Below are 15,868 nucleotides of genomic sequence, written 5' to 3'. Positions count from 1 at the left end.
TATCCTTCAATTAAAAATAGATTAAAAAAAATTAGCCCCCACCCACCCTCACCTGGCTCCTTCCCCAAGAGGGTTTGGTGTGCCCTGCCCATCCTTCCACCCTACCCACAGGTCTGACAAGCAGGTCCCTGGCGAGTCCCTCATGGCAGCACTTCTCAAACCCCAGGATGTGGCAGAATTACCAGGAAGTTAAAAATTCGATTCTTGGGAATCCCGATGGTCTGGTTAGGACTCTGCGCTTCCACTGCCGAGGGCAGAGTTCAATCCCTGCTTGGTCTGATTCCTGGTCAGGGAACTAAGATCAAGCATGCCTTGGCAAAAAAAAAAAACCAAAACACACAAAAGCGGGTTGCCCTCAGTGATTCCCACCAAGTCCATGTAGGGCGCCAGCAATCAGCTCCTTTTAACAAGCTCCTGACACACTGGACTTTGAGAAGCTCTGCCAAAGGGGATGAGGGTAGGATGTCTTTTTCACCTTGCCACCCAACCTCCATGCTTCCCAGCGTTCAAGATTTTCCTGCCTTCTCTTCTTCCATGCTCACTGGAGGAAGGGGCAGGGGCCAGAGCTTAAGCCACCAAAGGAAGAATGGAGCCAAGTGCCCCCCACCCTGATCACATCAGTGGAGGCTGAGGCCCCATTAGACTAAATTCCAAGATAGAGACTGCTGTAGCTCTGTGCCCTTGGCCCTACACAGTGCCTGGCGCTTAGCATGTACTTAATAAATATTTGTGGAGTGAAGGAGGTAAACTTTGCAAGACTCATAGAAAGGTATTTTTTCCTTTGTCTGTCCTTGCTAAGAGCATGTTGGCAGAAACTCAAAGAGATGCCGGGGCCCATGCAGCAGGGAGGCTGGGCCTAGGAGGCCCTCAGCAAATATTTGTCAAATGAACCCAAGGCCGAGAGTAGATATAGTTAGTGGCTGATGAACCGACATCCACAGGCCTGGAACAGACTAAACCCAGAAGAGAATCAAGGCCAGGGCTTCCATCCCTAGAGGGGGCCCCTCCTCACACCAATGCCTGAAGACCCCAGGCCTGGGGGAGTTAGGGGTAAGAGGCGAGGCAGGGAGTGGGACTGCGCCATTATGTTTATTAGACGGTTGGATTTCGGTGTGTGCTCTAGACAGATTACAGAATAAATACCTGCGCCTTGAGAACAGGAAGTCCACGATTCATACAAAGTGCTCGCTACAGGAAGTTGCTGTGTCAAAACCCAGGCAAGGACCCAATTCCGGGCAGCCCCTCCTCTCCCGCTGACCTCGACAAGGGCTGTGCTATGGTTTCTTATTTTATTATTTCTTTTATTTCTCTTTATTATTATTAATATTATTATTATTTGCTTTTGCTGTGGTCACTATCATTGGCAAAGTTCCTTTTCCCCTTTCCTGGACATGGGGTTCCTGTCTTTAAGATTCCATTCTGAGGCTGAAGGTGCCGAAAGCTGCTTGAGAAGTGGCCTTTGAACTCCGTCTGGGAGGATGGTGAGAAGGAAGCAGGAAAAATCATTCTTGGTTTAAAAAACAAAAAAAAAAGCCCCACAATCTACAGGTCATTCCTTATTCAGTCAGTGATCAAACTGCCCAAAAGAAAACCAACAGGAGAAGCAGGCCAGTGGGCACCTGGGCCCTCCTCCCAGGGCTGGGTGAGGAGAGTTGGAAACTGCCCCTCCCCTCAAGGCTGTAAAGGAAGCTGAGGCTCCTTCCAGCCATGGGGTGGGAAGGGGAAGGAGGGAAGGGGAAAAGGTGAGACAGAGAGAGAGAGAGAGCTCAGCGCCTTGAGGTAGACGCTTTCCCAACTCTGGGGCCACCTGCGGCCCCGGCCCAGGCCAGCTCCCACTGTCACCTCCGCGTCCAGGAGATTCATTTAAAAAAAAAAAAAATCAAAACAAGCCCTAAACAAAACAAAATCCAAAAGGAAAAGACTTAGGGGAATGGAGGAGAGAGGGAGGGAGGACAGGAAGGTAGAAGGGCAGGTCTCTGGATGCATCATCCCCGAGCCACTGGGGGCTGGGGGGGCAGATTCCCCAGCTCACTGCCCGCGCGGCGTTAGCTCGTCACGTAGTGTTTGGTGGACGGCTGCCCATACACCCTGTAGAAATCTTGGTGGCCAGGCTGCTGGGAGGCATCGAGCCAGTCTCTGACTGCCAGGCCGGGAAGGGACTGGGGGACGGAGGGGGTGGGCGGGAGCGGGTGTGAGTACTCCTGCGAGGGCACTGTCCAGGGGAAGTGGCCGGAGCGGGGGTAGGGCTGGTGGCCGCCGTGGTTGGCCACGGAAGAACAGTAACAGTTGTCCACAGAACAGACGAGAATCTTGCGGCCGCCATACTGGGGGAGCATGGGCTGCTGGGCGGCAGAGCCGTTGGGATACTGCGATGGGGGGAACACCGGACTCGAGTGCACTGGTTGGGCGCCGCCCGGCAGGGCCACCAAGTGCTGCGTGGAGCTGCAGGGCCCCAGGGGCTGCCCTGACTGGCCCTCGCCGCTGGCTGTGCCCGCTGCCCCATACTGGCCGCCCACGGGGCCCGACGACGTCTCTAGGAAACTGGCCTCAGGGAAGGCCGTCGAGTGCTTGCGCTTTTCCGCCCCAGAGCTGCTCACGCCACAGGGGTACAGGGGGACGCTCTGCAGGAAGGGCACCGGTGTGCTGAAGGGGCCTGTGGAAAGTTTGGGCAAAAGTCGCTAAAACCCCATCCCAGGCCACCCCAGCCTCCTCTCCCCGGGGAACTTTTCTATGGGGCCAAGCACAGTATTGTCTTGATGCTGGCTACTCCATTCCCATTTTACAGCTGAAGAAGCCAAGGCTCAGGAAAGTACTATGGCCTGCCCCAGGTCCCACAGCTAGAAGTGGCAGAGCCAGGATATGAGGCAGGGCTTATGACAGGCCAGGCTACCGCTCAGAGGGAAGGCTCTGGCATTTACCCTTGCGCAGATGGTTCCCTCAGCCTTCCCAGGTGGCTCAGTGGGTAAAGAATCCTCCTGCAATGCAGGAGACACAGGCTCGATCCCCAGGTTGGGAAGATCCCCTGGAGGATGGCATGGCAACCCACTCCAGTAGCCTTGCCTGGAGAATCTTATGGACAGAGGAGCCTGGCCAGCTACAGTCCATGGGGTTGCAAAGTATCAGACACAACTGAAGCAAGTGAGCATACATGCAAAGGTTTCTCTTCCTGTGATTGAGGATCTCACTCTCACCTTCTAGCATCTTCCGCAGCTGTTTCTCCTTCTTGGCCACCTCGTTCAGGAAGAGCTTGGAGTTCAGGTGGCCAATCTTAGGGGGAGAGAGGCTGCTGCCTGTGCAGGTCTGGGTCCTGGGGGCAGTGGACGGGGCGTCTGCTGTGAGGAGGTATCACGCATAAGCCTGCCCTACCTCCCCCCGTGGGCCTGCCCCTTCCTGCCCTCCCCCACGTGTGTTCCCCTGAGGGCCAGTGGCCATCTGCTCACCTGTCCATTAGGATTTTCACAGACTTGGTGTTCTGGGGGAGAGAAAAGGGTGTCAGTGGGAAAGGCAGCATGAGAGAGGGGAAGATGGAAGCTGCCCCATTCTCTCCCTCCCCACGCAGGGCTGACACTTTTGAGGCTGGCCAGAGTGTTGCAGGGGCAGAGGGTGAGGTGCCTCTGTTTTCAGAAAACTGAGCTCTTGCTGTGTGACAGACAACACTATGAGTACTTTCCAGACATCCAGCATCTTATCTAAACAACTACCAAGAGCAAGGTTCTGCAGGCACTCAATATTTTATCCAGAATCTTTGAGGCAGGATGTGTTCCGGATTATGGAATTTTTTGGATTTTAGAAGGGACATGTGATGCCTGTATCATAATATGTGATTATGGAGGACACCATAATCTAACACATCGATGTTTCTGCAGCAACATTTCAACATTTGTACCAAGTAAGATCAATAAATACCATAAATTGCCAACATTAGTTCAGGTCAAATGTTTGCTGTTAAATGAGCTGCCTGAACTTTTCTCTTTTGGTTTTCAGAGATTTTTAAAAATGGAATTAGGGATAACAGATAATAGATCTGTATGGAAAAGACCCTGATGCTGGGAAAGACTGAGGCAGGAGGAGACAGGGATGACAGAGGACGAGATGGTTGGATGGCATCACCGATTCAACAGACATGAGTTTGAGCAAGCTCTGGGAGATGGTGAAGGACAGGGAAGCCTGGCCTCTGCAGTCCACGGGGTCACAAAGAGTCAGATAGGACTGAGTGACTGAACAAAAACAACATTATCAACCCTATTTTATAAGTGAGAAAGCTGAGGCCTAGGGAACGTATATGACTTGCCAAGGTCGTAAAGCTAGAAAGAACGGGGGTGGTGGGGAGGTTCTGAATCTATGCAGGCTGGCTGCAAACCCCTGTGGTGGGGGAGCCAGCTGGGGAGCACAGCACACGGACTCCAACTTAGAAATGTCCCCCTGGGTCCCGCCAGCCAACCCTGGGCCCAGCCCACCTTCATGAAGCTGACATCCTCTGTCTTGTCGAAGAGTAGCTGTAGGGAGCCCAGGAGCTTCTTGGCCTCCTGCATGCGCTCCCCGAGATGCAGCGCCTGCGCTGCGTTCTCGCTGCAGAATTTGGCCTGGGCCTTGTCCAGGACCTCCACTGTCTGCCGCAGGTCCTCGTCTAGCAGCTGGTGCAGCTTCTCGTACTGCAGTCGCACCTCTTCCTTCAGCTGGCTCACCTTCTCCTGCAAGGGTGGGGGGACCGGTGAGTATGGGGGTGCCTCTGGCTGCCACTCTCGCCCGACTCCCATCCTGGATAGGGGAGTCTGGGACCCCGAACCCCCAGGCTGCCTAGGGCTTCCCGCGGGCAAGGTCGGACTTGGAATCCTGAACTGGTAGTACAGCAACCCTGGCACCAGTCGGGAGCTCATCCACTAACAGGTCATTGAATGACTGAGCAAGGGATTCTGGCATATAGAGCTGACCATGCAACAGGTCCGAGCCACAGCAAGGAACTAGCCCCAGGCCTTGCACCCAAGCCATCCCCGCCCTATACCATGGGCGTGGGCTTGGCTACCTCCACCAGGCGTTTGTCTGACTCAAGTTTGTACAGCTGGTCCTCAATATCCTGCTCTCGCTCCTCCAGTCGGTCCTGCTGCTTCATCAGCATCTTCTGCAGAGACAGGAGGGGGATGGGCATCAGAGGGGCTAAGATGGGTGAACACCATCCTTCCCTGTACAGAACAAACTCATCCTATTGATCCTTTGACCCAGATGATCTAAATTTTGGGGATCTAAAATCCCTTCTGGCCCCCATGAAATCCCAGGGCCCTGGAGACAACTGCCTGGCCAGCCTGTCCCCAGGAACAGAGAACAGGGACTAGCTTCCCACACATATCTAAACCACGAGCTTTCTGAGGGCAGGGTCAGGCCAGCCTCGGTTCTAAGCACTCTTCCTGTATAGAATTATCTAATCATTCCAGTAATGCTATGAGATAAGTACTATTATTATCCACATTTCAGACAAGAGGAAACCAGAAAGGTTAAGTAGTTCTTCCAAAGTCACACAGCTAGTAAATGTCAGAGCTGGAATACAAACCTAAATGACCAGGCAGTAGAGTCTGTTCTTATCCAAGTCATGGGGCCTCTCTCTGGGGAGCACCATCTTAGGAATGGGGCAGAGCCTTCCTGGGTCTCACAAGTCCTCTGGCCCAACCCAGAGATCTTATCTTATGCTTGCCTTACACTTGCGGGACATCAAGCCAGCCACCTGACCCCTGGCTTGCTCCTGACACTGAGAGCTGGGCCTCTGAAGTCCTTGCTAGTTGGACCTGGAGGGAGAGGAGACTCTGGCTCTCCGAAGACTTGAGGCCAGTTTGCTGGAAGGTTCTGGACCATACTGCTCTTCTCAGGCCTTAATCTGACTCCACAACCCCTTTCCTCCTAGTGCTGCTCATCCTGGCTGTTCCAACCACCTTGTTTTCCTCCCTTACCAGACACACCTCTTGAAACAAGGTCTCTTTCCTGCCCAAGAACCCTCAATGACCCCTCCTTCCAAACACTGTAGGCTCTTACGACCTGCTTTTCCCGGTCAGGTGGGCTGCTATCTTTTCCCTGACATTACACATTTGAGCTCTGGAGAAGGCAATGGCACCCCAATCCAGTACTCTTGCCTGGAAAATCCCTTGGACAGGGGAGCCTGGTGGGCTGCCGTCTATGGGGTTGCACAGAGTCGGACACGACTGAGCGCTTTCACTTTCACTTTTCACTTTCCAGTTTCATGCATTGGAGAAGGAAATGGCAACCCACTCCAGTGTTCTTGCCTGGTGAATCCCAGGGACGGGGGAGCCTGGTAGGCTGCCGTCTATGGGGTTGCACAGAGTCGGACACGACTGAGGCGACTTAGCAGCAGCAGCAGCAGCCTGCTGATGCCTTTCTGTAGCCCATGGTGCCTTCTCCCATCCCCTGTCTATCCTTCAAGGCCCAACTTAAGGCTCCGCTCCTCTCCATGGGCCCTGCTCAGAGGCTCTGAAGGTCCCTCCCTGTCCTGGCTGTGTGGTGGGGCTGTCACATTGCTCTCCTCCTATAGCTGTGGTGTCCAATGTGGTAGCCACTAGTCACATCGTGGCTCTTTCACTTTAAGTTAATTAAAAGTCAAATACACTAAGCACCAGTTTTTCATGTGTACCACCCTCAGTTCAAGTGCTCGACAGCTCCATGTAGCTAGTGGTTACTATACTGGACACTACAGACACAAATCGTGGCCATGTCACAGGAAGAGCTATAGGACAACGGTATTCTAGAATCTGTTTGACAAACTGCACTCTGATCTCCAAACAAAACTCAAGGCTTCTTGAAAACAGGGCTTTGCTGCTGTATTTTTCTACTTCCCTTCCCAGTTGAGACCCAAGGACCCCAGTACCCTACAGATGCATAATGTTGTTTGCTGAATAAACCCATGAGTTTCGCGCACAAAACAAGATTTGCAAAACAGAAACAGACCCTAGCTCACAGTAAGTGTCCACTCCACAAGAAGTGGTTCTTTTTCTTCCTCTGTGTACACCTCAAAGTGCCCCTCAAGTTTGACCCCGTGACCCTCACTCCCATTTACTTTCAGGTGGCTTCCTCAAGACAAGCTGGCAGCAATCCCTCCCTTTTACCCCCAACCCCTTTTACATATGGGGAAACCAAGGCCAGCAAGAGAGTTCAGCGACCCTGTTTTGTGTTGGTAGCGACCCTGCAAACAGAAAACCAAATCTCCGGGGCCAGGAGGAGGCATTCAGATTCTGAGCTGGGAAAGTCTGGGACACACTGCACCCCCGCTTCCCAACAACTTGACCTTTCAGTGACCCAGGACAGCACCTCATGACACGACCCACGGACACAGCCCTGCCCCCACTCCAGCACCTCATCCTTCCAGCAGGCCCCTCACCCCAGCCCCACATGCACAGGGATCTGCTGCCAGCCTGGGAGTCAGAGCCTGTCTAGAAACACAGCTGGCTGCGAGCAGGAATGGAGGTAGTCACACATCCTTCCTCCCTGTCTGTGAAACTGCCCCCAGTCACGTGAAGAGGGCGGGCAGCCCCCAGAGTACAGCCCAACTACGTGTATCCAACTGCACAGGCACACACAAGCACACACCGCTCCCTGGGCCCTGAGACCGCCTCAGGCACACTGTCTCACACACACACCCCTGCACGGTGAAGGCAGGGCCTCCTGAAGGCCCCAGACAACAGAGGGAGGCCTGCATGAAGGTGAGGTGGCCAGAATACCAAAGGACTTTAGACCTTTGTACCTCCCTGCAACAAAATCCTGCCTGGTGGCTGCCTTGTCCCCACACTTGGGAGGACAGTCCCCCAATCCAGATGCACCTGAGGCTCCAGGCCTTCCCAGTGTCCAGGACATCTGAGAGCCCAGGCTTCACCCACCCCGACACATCTGTGCACCACCAAACCCCTCAGTATCAGAGTAGGGGTGTACCTGGGGCTGAGTCCCAGATGAGGGGCAGGAGAGAGGCAGCCCCAGATGGGATCCCAGCCCCCTTTCCCTCGGAGCCATGGAGTGGGCCTGTTCACTCCCATCCTGCAGACCAGCAGGAGGCCCCCACCCCACCCCTCTGAAACCCCCTCAGGGTACAGCCCAGGGAGGCACTTTAGGTCTTGTCCCAGGGGGTGGAACTCAGCCCCTTCCTTCTTCTGGGCTTTTCCCACATCCACTCCTGGCAGCACTGTCACCCTAGGACCCTGAGGTTGTCCTCCCTTGACTTCCGGATCCAAGTCCTAATTCCTGCCTGCCCCGAGCCCTCTGGGACAGAGCCCAGCCCATTCCCTAGCAGGTGGGCACATTCCCTAGCAGGTGGCTGGGTTTCATCAGCCCAAGCCCAGCTCAGAGGCCATCAGCCTTCTGTCTCCACGACAGGGGGCAGGGAGAGGCCAGGAACAGGAAGCAAACTGTCAGGGGGTAGGAGCCACCCTTGGCCTGGGAAGGGGGCCTACCTTGTCCAGCTCCCCCTTGCAGGAATCACTCTCCCTCGGGGCTAGGTGATCTTACTCCTGCCACAGTCAACACCTGGCGGAACAGCAGGCTGGGGGGAATACTGCTGTCTCAGACAATGGAAAATTGGGGTTAGGAGTGATCCGCTTGCTGCCCCTCGATCCCCCCAAGTGACTGAATCAGGTTGCTAAGAAGCTAGAAGATGGGGAGCAGAGGAAGTAAGGACCCCTTCCTCTACCAGCAGCCTCCTTTCCATCTCAACCTCCCGGAAATTACTGGGAGTTGAGGCTCCGTTACCTACTTGGGAAAAACCCACAGGTGAGAGATTTCCCAGCTTGACTGCCTCTTAGTGCAGGAGGCAGTGGGACACACACTCCATAAACTGCTCCCAGCCCGAAGCGGGTCACCTGGACCGTGGCACGCCTCAGGGTGCAGAAGCAGAATGGAGAGAACCATGGTCTAGACTAGCAGCACTCAAGAGACCACACCTCCTGCAGAGGAAGGGGCACTGTGAGGCCCAGCCCCACTCCCACCCCTGTTCCTTCCCTGAGCACTTAAGACCTTCCACAGTCTGCTCCTGGGCCTGTGAAGCCAAAAACATCCGGAAGACTTGGGGGCTCACTATTCCCACACTTCCAAGAGCCTCATACCTGTCGCCTAATGTTCTAGACTCTGCCTTGAGCTGCTCTCTCTGATACCCAACCCCAGCTTGGAGAGGGATCCATCATGAGCCCCTCACATTCCTGCCCTGGGAAAGCTTCCCAGCCTTATGGAGACTGACTGGCCAGGCCCAGCTGGCATTTCTGGTGCCAGACTGGACTGGGCAGACAGGTAAGGCCATAGAGACTCTAGGCTGTATATAAGTTAATAAATGATAATAATAAAGTCCTCAAGTCAACCTTGAAGAAAAGCAGTCAGGAGGGAACAGGGCCCCAGGAGCCAGGCCAGGGGCAGGCCCCGGGTTTTTTAGAGGGGGCCAGGGCTGGAGGTGAGAAAAGGGTGCTGGGCGGACAGAGCACCTTTTCCTGCTCACATGACCCCCATGCCAGCTCCCGCTCTGGAGGCAGCCCCTGTGCAGTGACCCCTTCCTAACCTCCTCCCCAGCTGCCAAAGCCGCCCCCTACTCTCCCGCATCAGCCCTAGTCCCAAGAGTATATTAGTTAGCCTCCCCTCTCCTTGGGCTACAGCACTCCCACCTGGCCTCAGAGCAGCTTCCGCCTGCCCTGGTCATCCCTTCCCGGGCCTCAGTCCCTGCCTGGGGCTACTGTGTGAACCCCTAGGCTGCAGACAACCACAGACCCAGAGTGAAGTGGCTACAGGGCAGGAGCCAGGGCAAGGAGAAAGGCGGCACCTCGGAGGCAAGCCCCGGCAGACCCAGAGAGGGTTTCCCAGCTGCAAAGTGGAATTAGCTTTTGCCATGCAGAGAGCAGCGCTCTGGGGCAGCAGAACAAAGAGGCGAGAGAGAAAGCCCCCCTTTGTCTGAGTTTGAATGCCAGGCCAGCCGGGAAGGAAGGCTTTCCCAGAGCCAGGGATACGGCCAGCCAGGCCTGCCTGCTCAGGCCAGGGCTGGGGCCCCAGCCAGTCTCCCCTTTTCCTACAACCACCCTGACTACCCCCAACACAGCATGGCAGGATCCATCTGGGCTTCCACCTCCAACACCCACCTTGGGCAACAAGCTCACCCAAAGGTGCGTCCCCTCCCCTCCTCTCCCCACTCCAACATCCCCACCAGGTGAGAAAGTTATACAAGACTCATACCTACCAACCAACCACCATCAGGCAGGCAGTCACACACACACTAGTGCCATCACTGATAGACATGTGTGCACACTCAACTTCCACTCACAGGTACACAGCAAGCAGGGCACCCCCCGCCCCTGCCAACAACACACACATGGATCTCCCCGGCCCCACAGTCAGACACAAGACAACTCTGTAATTAAGTCAGTCATTCACACTGCACCTTCTCGGAGATATACACGTGATACAAAACAGTAGTTCCGCATGAGATGCACACCCAGACACACCAGTTACACACGCATATCTGTGGAGATGGATGCACAGGCACTCAGAGCTGGGGGAGGCAGAGAAATCAACAGGGCCTGCATGACAGGTGCCCAGCTGTATCAGCAGGATCCTGGGGTGGAGCTGGGGGTGCTGGGCCTCCGCCTCAGGTTTCTTCCTCTCTGCCTGGGGCCCAGGGAGGAAGGCCAAGCCCTGCCCCTCTTCCTGATCCTTCAGGATGGTAAAGGAGCAGGTACCTGACCCTCACACCTCACACACACACTCACATAGCCTCCCCATCCTAGCTCCCATCCCACCTAAGACCTGAGGATTACGGTCGGTCGAGGGGGGCAGGGAGCAGTGGGGTTGATACTGCCTGAGGCAGGCTGCAGCCACAGCCGGGCTCTAGCTGGGCCAGGGCAGCCCTCTCTCCCAGAGCCTGCCTGGTGACAGACACATGAGGCAGAGACCCAGGGTCCCCTCCAGGGTCCCAGGGCAACCCCTCTGGCCAGCAGCAATGGGAGCAGCTGCGAACCCCAAACTGGCCCAAGAAGTGGGACCCTGTCCCCAGAGAAAAACCTCTTAACTCTAAACCTTTGAGAAGTCAGGGTACAGAGTCCTGGGAACATTTTCAACCTCAGTCTGGGGTACTAGGAATGACACAGAGGCACAACTATGACCTGAACACACACACACACACACCCTGCGTAACCATTTACAGACACATCTAGGCCTTATCTTGGGTCTTCTTTCTATGTTGAGGAAGGTTCTAAGATAAAGGTGCTCTCAGCTCAAACCAGTCCCAAGTTGCTCACATGAATCCCTAAACCTGGGGTCTGAAGAGGGTTTGACCACCTGGATGCCCCAATCTTGGGTCCTCAGCCTTCCATAGCCCCAAAGAATAACATATGGGGGTCTAAGGGTGTCTCGGGAGCATGGTCTCTAGGGTCTACCCAGTGGGCAACCAGGTTTTAGGGCAACATGGTCTGCACACTGGCTTCACAAGGGCAGAGTGGGGCAAGGATTTCAAAGGCCTGCCTTTGAGACCCCCTGCTAGGTGGAAGCCCTGCTTGGCTCCCAGCTCTGGGTCCCTGCACAGGTGGGTGCTTTGACTATGGGGCAGAGGACCACCGGGGAAGATTGATCAGGGTTTCCTGTTTCTAGCCAATAGGGCATTTCAGCAGCCCCTACCCCTTCTCTGGGACAACGGAAGAGGAAGCACAAGAAGCAGAGCTGTTTGTATCTTAAGGTGTGATCCAGGTTTCCATGCGTCTGCTCCTGTATCTGGGAGAATTCTGTTGCCTTCATCCATGGCACCAGCAGGGGCCCTTTAAGACAGCCTCCCTCCCACAAGGGAAAAGAGGCCCAGGAAAAGGCCCCTCCCCCTGGCTGGCCTAGTGAGGATGGAGCGCAATGGGTCCTTCCATTCAGATTCTCTGCGGCTCACCCCCTCCCATGAGGGTGAGGCCCTCCTGTTCAGTAAGTCCAACTCCCACCGAGTGGCAGTGGCATGGAGCTGAGACCACTGCAGGGTTTCCAACTCCAGTGCCCCGACACCAGAGAGGATCTGGAGGACCTGGGGTAAGGGAGCCTGGGAAGGGATGAGACTCGGGCTGCGGGGCACAGATGCTGAGCACACAGAACTGCACATCTGGCTGTGATGCAACCCACTCCTTCTGCGCCTGCCCACAGCAGGAAGGGGAACGAACACACACACACAGACGCACACGCACATGGAGCTGCTAACAAAGTTCAGCTCCTTCCATGCGTTCAAGGATCTGCTGGTGGGAACTCCAGGGTACACTGTGTACGTGTGCCAGGTACCTTTGAGGGCAAAGCAGACAGTCTCAAAGACACTCGAGAACACGGACCCACATCTATAGACACCCTCCTACTACCAAATCAGGCACGACGGTGTTTTCTCCCTCACTGAAATGAAAGACACCTGAGCACTCTGACACAACTAAGGGCATAAGCCGTGGGTGCACACTCTGCACGCTCACTCATCACCCTGGTTGTTGTCCCTTTCTCTGCCTTTCAGCCACATCTCCACCTTTCCCCTCCTTTCATTTTCCACTGTCAAACCCAGGACAGAGAACTGGGCAGCTTTTCTTTCTCTGCACTTTTCCCAGCCTCCTTCCCAGCCCTTCTATCTTTATTAACAGCTTCTCAATACCAGGGACAGTTTGGGCTCTGCCTGCCCTGGGGCGGGGGGGGGATGGGGTGGGGCGCGGGTGGAGTACACTAGGGGCTCATATCCTCCCCTAGGCCTCTGCCTTTTCCAGTCCTGATGTGAGGGGGTGGCTCTTCTCTCCATCCTCCCCCGTCACACACACACACTTCCTTTAAGAATCGAGAGGCCCTGCCCTGGCACAAAACCCCAGAGCCAGCCCATCCAATTGGAAACTAATTGTACAGCAAATTTTATTTGTTATCCCTGCCCTCAGCCTGTGGCAGCCCTCCTGCCTTTTGTTAGTTGTATGTGTATGTTTGTTAATTGCTAAACAGTGACTCATTCTGACTGGTCCCCCTCACAGGAAACAGCCCCCATCTCCAACTGTGCCCTGTTCAGAGCTTCCTCATACCCAAGCTCCCACTGGCCTCGACTAGCCTCCAGGGGTCCCCACCCAGCAACACTCCCAGTCTCACCCCCATGATATCACACCCAGGCCCCAAGCTGGGGCTTCTGAGATGGCTCAGACAGTCTCAGGCCAACCCCTTCCTTCTGGTATGACTCAACCCTGAAAGCCAGGGGACCAGGGAGGAACCTAGGAGGAGCCCCCCTCCACTGAAGGGGACGGAAGTATTGCTTCAGTCCAGCTCCACAGCCAGGCCAGGCCCAGAGGCCTGAGGGGGAAGGCGGTTTTGACATTGGCCGCTGCTGCAGGGTGTATACAATGGGAGGGGATGCGGTTCCATAATCACCCAGCCGGCAGCCCAGGGGAGCCAGCTGCCTGAAACCAGATTGCAAGGCGGCTCAACCTTAAACCCACAGGATTCTTTTTCCGTCTTCCACTTCCCCTCCCCAAATGTGGGAGGGCTGTGATAGAGGGCTGGGCTGGGAGAAAAGGGTTCAGGGTGATGAAGACATACTTTAAGGTGTGTTCATGAGGACGCGTGCAACACACACAGGCACACCGTGGGCAGCGATTCTCACACATGGAGAGGGGGTTACAGGGAATAATCCCAATAGCCGAGATGCTGTCCTGGTGATGCCGTTGGCTGCCCAGGCCTTGGCCAGGGGCTCTGTTCTCCCTCCGGAAGCTCCCCCTCCACCCCCCCAGTGTGTTTCCAATAGGGCTTGAAACTAACATGGCTGCTTTTGTTTACTTCCTCATTGGTATGCCAGCATCATGGATCATGTCAGCCACAGCAGCGGCACCAGGACACTCATTACATAAACAGCAGCTGGAGAAGCAGGACCTGGGTCACTGCCTTTAGTGACTTCCCCTAGGGCCTACGGAAACAACTGCCGGGCCAGGGAGCTGCGCGCAAATCAGAAAAGCAACAGCCAAACTCCAGCCCTGACAGCCCCACACCTCATTTCTATAAGTGACTCACAAGATGGACCCTATGAGCACAGGTGCGGGAATATATCAAGTAGCGATTGGGGACCCTTCTTCCCAGGACCCTGCCTCCAAACTTACAGAGTAGGAGTTTGGAAAGGGGCCTCTGGGCTGATGTCACAAGAGTCAGCCTGTCCGGAAGGGTGGTCCCAGGCCGCCGGGAAGGAGGGGAGTGTGTGAGTGTGTGTGTGTGTGTAGGGTACTTGCCCGGATCTCATTCCTCCGGATCTCCACGTCGCACACCGAGTGGCCCTGATGCGCTCCGCTGTAGTAGCAGCAGTACTGGCACACGGCCACCTGCTCGGCTTCGCAGTGGTAAAGGCGGTAGGCGTTGTGCTGCGGGCAGCTCCAGGCCCGCACGTCGTCCGCCTCCACCAGGAGGTGCCCGCGGGCGGTGGAGGGCTGCTGCAGGTGCGTCTGCACGTGGGACTGGCAGCAGGGCGCCTCGCAGCGCAGGCAGACCTTCTGCGCGGGCAGCGGGGGGCCGCGGCGGCAGAACACGCAGTGCAGCGCCGCCGGAGGCTTCTCCACGTGCAGGGCGTTGAACTTCTCCACGATGTTGGTGAGCTTCAGGTTCTTCTCCAGGCCCGGCTTCTGGTTGTAGGCCTGGTTGCACTCCGGGCAGCGCACCAGGCCGCTGTCTTTGGCCCACGCCTCACCGATGCAGCCCCGACAGAAGTTGTGTTTGCACGGCAGCTGCACCGGCTCCACGAAGACGTGCAGGCAGATCGGGCAGATGAGCTCCTCCTCAAAGCAGTTCTTCCAATTCTCCGCCATGGCGGCGGCGGGCAGGGGCCCCGGGCAGGTCTCCCCAACTCCCCGACCTGGGGGGTCCGTCCGGTGCCGCGGGAGGGCCACCGAGCCCCGAGCGGTCCCGACAGTCGCTCAGTTCACCAGCGCCTTCCGCGCGCCCGCCCCCCAAGAGGAGTGAGCCTCGGTCCTCACGCAGCGCGCGCAGCCGGCTGCGTCTCCTCCTCCTCCTCCTCCCGAGCGCCTAGCGGGAGGCGGCGGACTGCGCCAGGGCCGCGGCCGGGGCACCAGCCCTGGAGGGGAGCGCCGGGGTCCAAATTCCATATAAGAGGCGGCCTCCCGGTCGGCGCGGCTAGGGCTGCGGCGGCCGGCGGCCCGCACTCCGGCCCGCGGCTGACATTGGGGCGCGCCCCAAGGCGGACAGAGCCCGGGAGCCGCACACTTCCTCCAGAGACGGCGGCGGCAATGGTGGCTCTCTCCTGGCTCGCCGGCGCCGCGCCTCCCTCACCTCGTCCGGGGTCTGAGAGGCCGGGGAAGCGAGTGCGGCCCGGCCAAGGACTGCTAGATCCGGACCGGGCGGGCGAGGCGAGCCTGTCCCCGGGCCGCGGCGCGGGCGCCCACCGGCTGGCCCGCGGGCTGCGGGTGCGGGCTGCGGGGCGCAGGCGGGCCGACTCCGGGGCGCTGCGTGAGCGCAGGGGCAGTCATTCAGATGAAATTCCAGTCCCCGGCCAGAGACAGCAGCCCGCCTCTGCCTTCCTCCTCCCTTCACAAATAGAAACGGAAGGGGGAGGGAGAGAAGTGGAAAAAAAAAAAGCCAACCAGAAAGGGAGGGAGGAGAAGCCCCGGCGGAGCTCCGGCCTGACCCCCTCGTCTCTACTTCTGCGCTCCCCCGAGGCCTGGCGCCCGGCGCCCCCGCCGCGGAGAGACCCCGCTCTCCGTCTCCGCGCTGGGCGGGCGCCCCGGCTCTGCCGAGGAAAACAAGGATTGATCAAACTAGAAAGGAATTTTTCTCAACTGCTAATGAACAGGAGGCTCGGCTCCCGGCCTTCCCCTCCCCCCCCGCCCCGGCCCGGCCCTCCCCCTTCGTCACCCCGGCCCCCCTCCCCCCC

General features: G+C 56.9%; 1 protein-coding gene across 1 annotated transcript; it reads right to left on the bottom strand.

Annotated features, from left to right (window-relative positions):
- Positions 1-1,077: 1,077 nt before the first annotated feature.
- TRIM8 (tripartite motif containing 8) lies at positions 1,078-15,782 on the bottom strand. Its single transcript, XM_052660688.1, has 6 exons — positions 14,217-15,782; positions 5,024-5,119; positions 4,458-4,691; positions 3,441-3,472; positions 3,192-3,307; positions 1,078-2,653 (listed from the first exon to the last, which is right to left on the bottom strand). The coding sequence occupies exons 1-6, from the start codon at positions 14,784-14,786 to the stop codon at positions 2,046-2,048; spliced, it is 1,656 nt and encodes a 551-aa protein (XP_052516648.1). The 5' UTR covers positions 14,787-15,782; the 3' UTR covers positions 1,078-2,045.
- Between the last annotated feature and the right edge of the window lie 86 nt (positions 15,783-15,868).

The sequence above is a fragment of the Budorcas taxicolor genome, chromosome 23, assembly GCF_023091745.1.
Source record: "Budorcas taxicolor isolate Tak-1 chromosome 23, Takin1.1, whole genome shotgun sequence".
In the NCBI taxonomy this organism is placed as follows: Eukaryota; Metazoa; Chordata; class Mammalia; order Artiodactyla; family Bovidae; genus Budorcas; species Budorcas taxicolor.
Note: the sequence above shows the minus strand (reverse complement) of the source record. Positions and strands in the feature narration are given on the sequence as shown.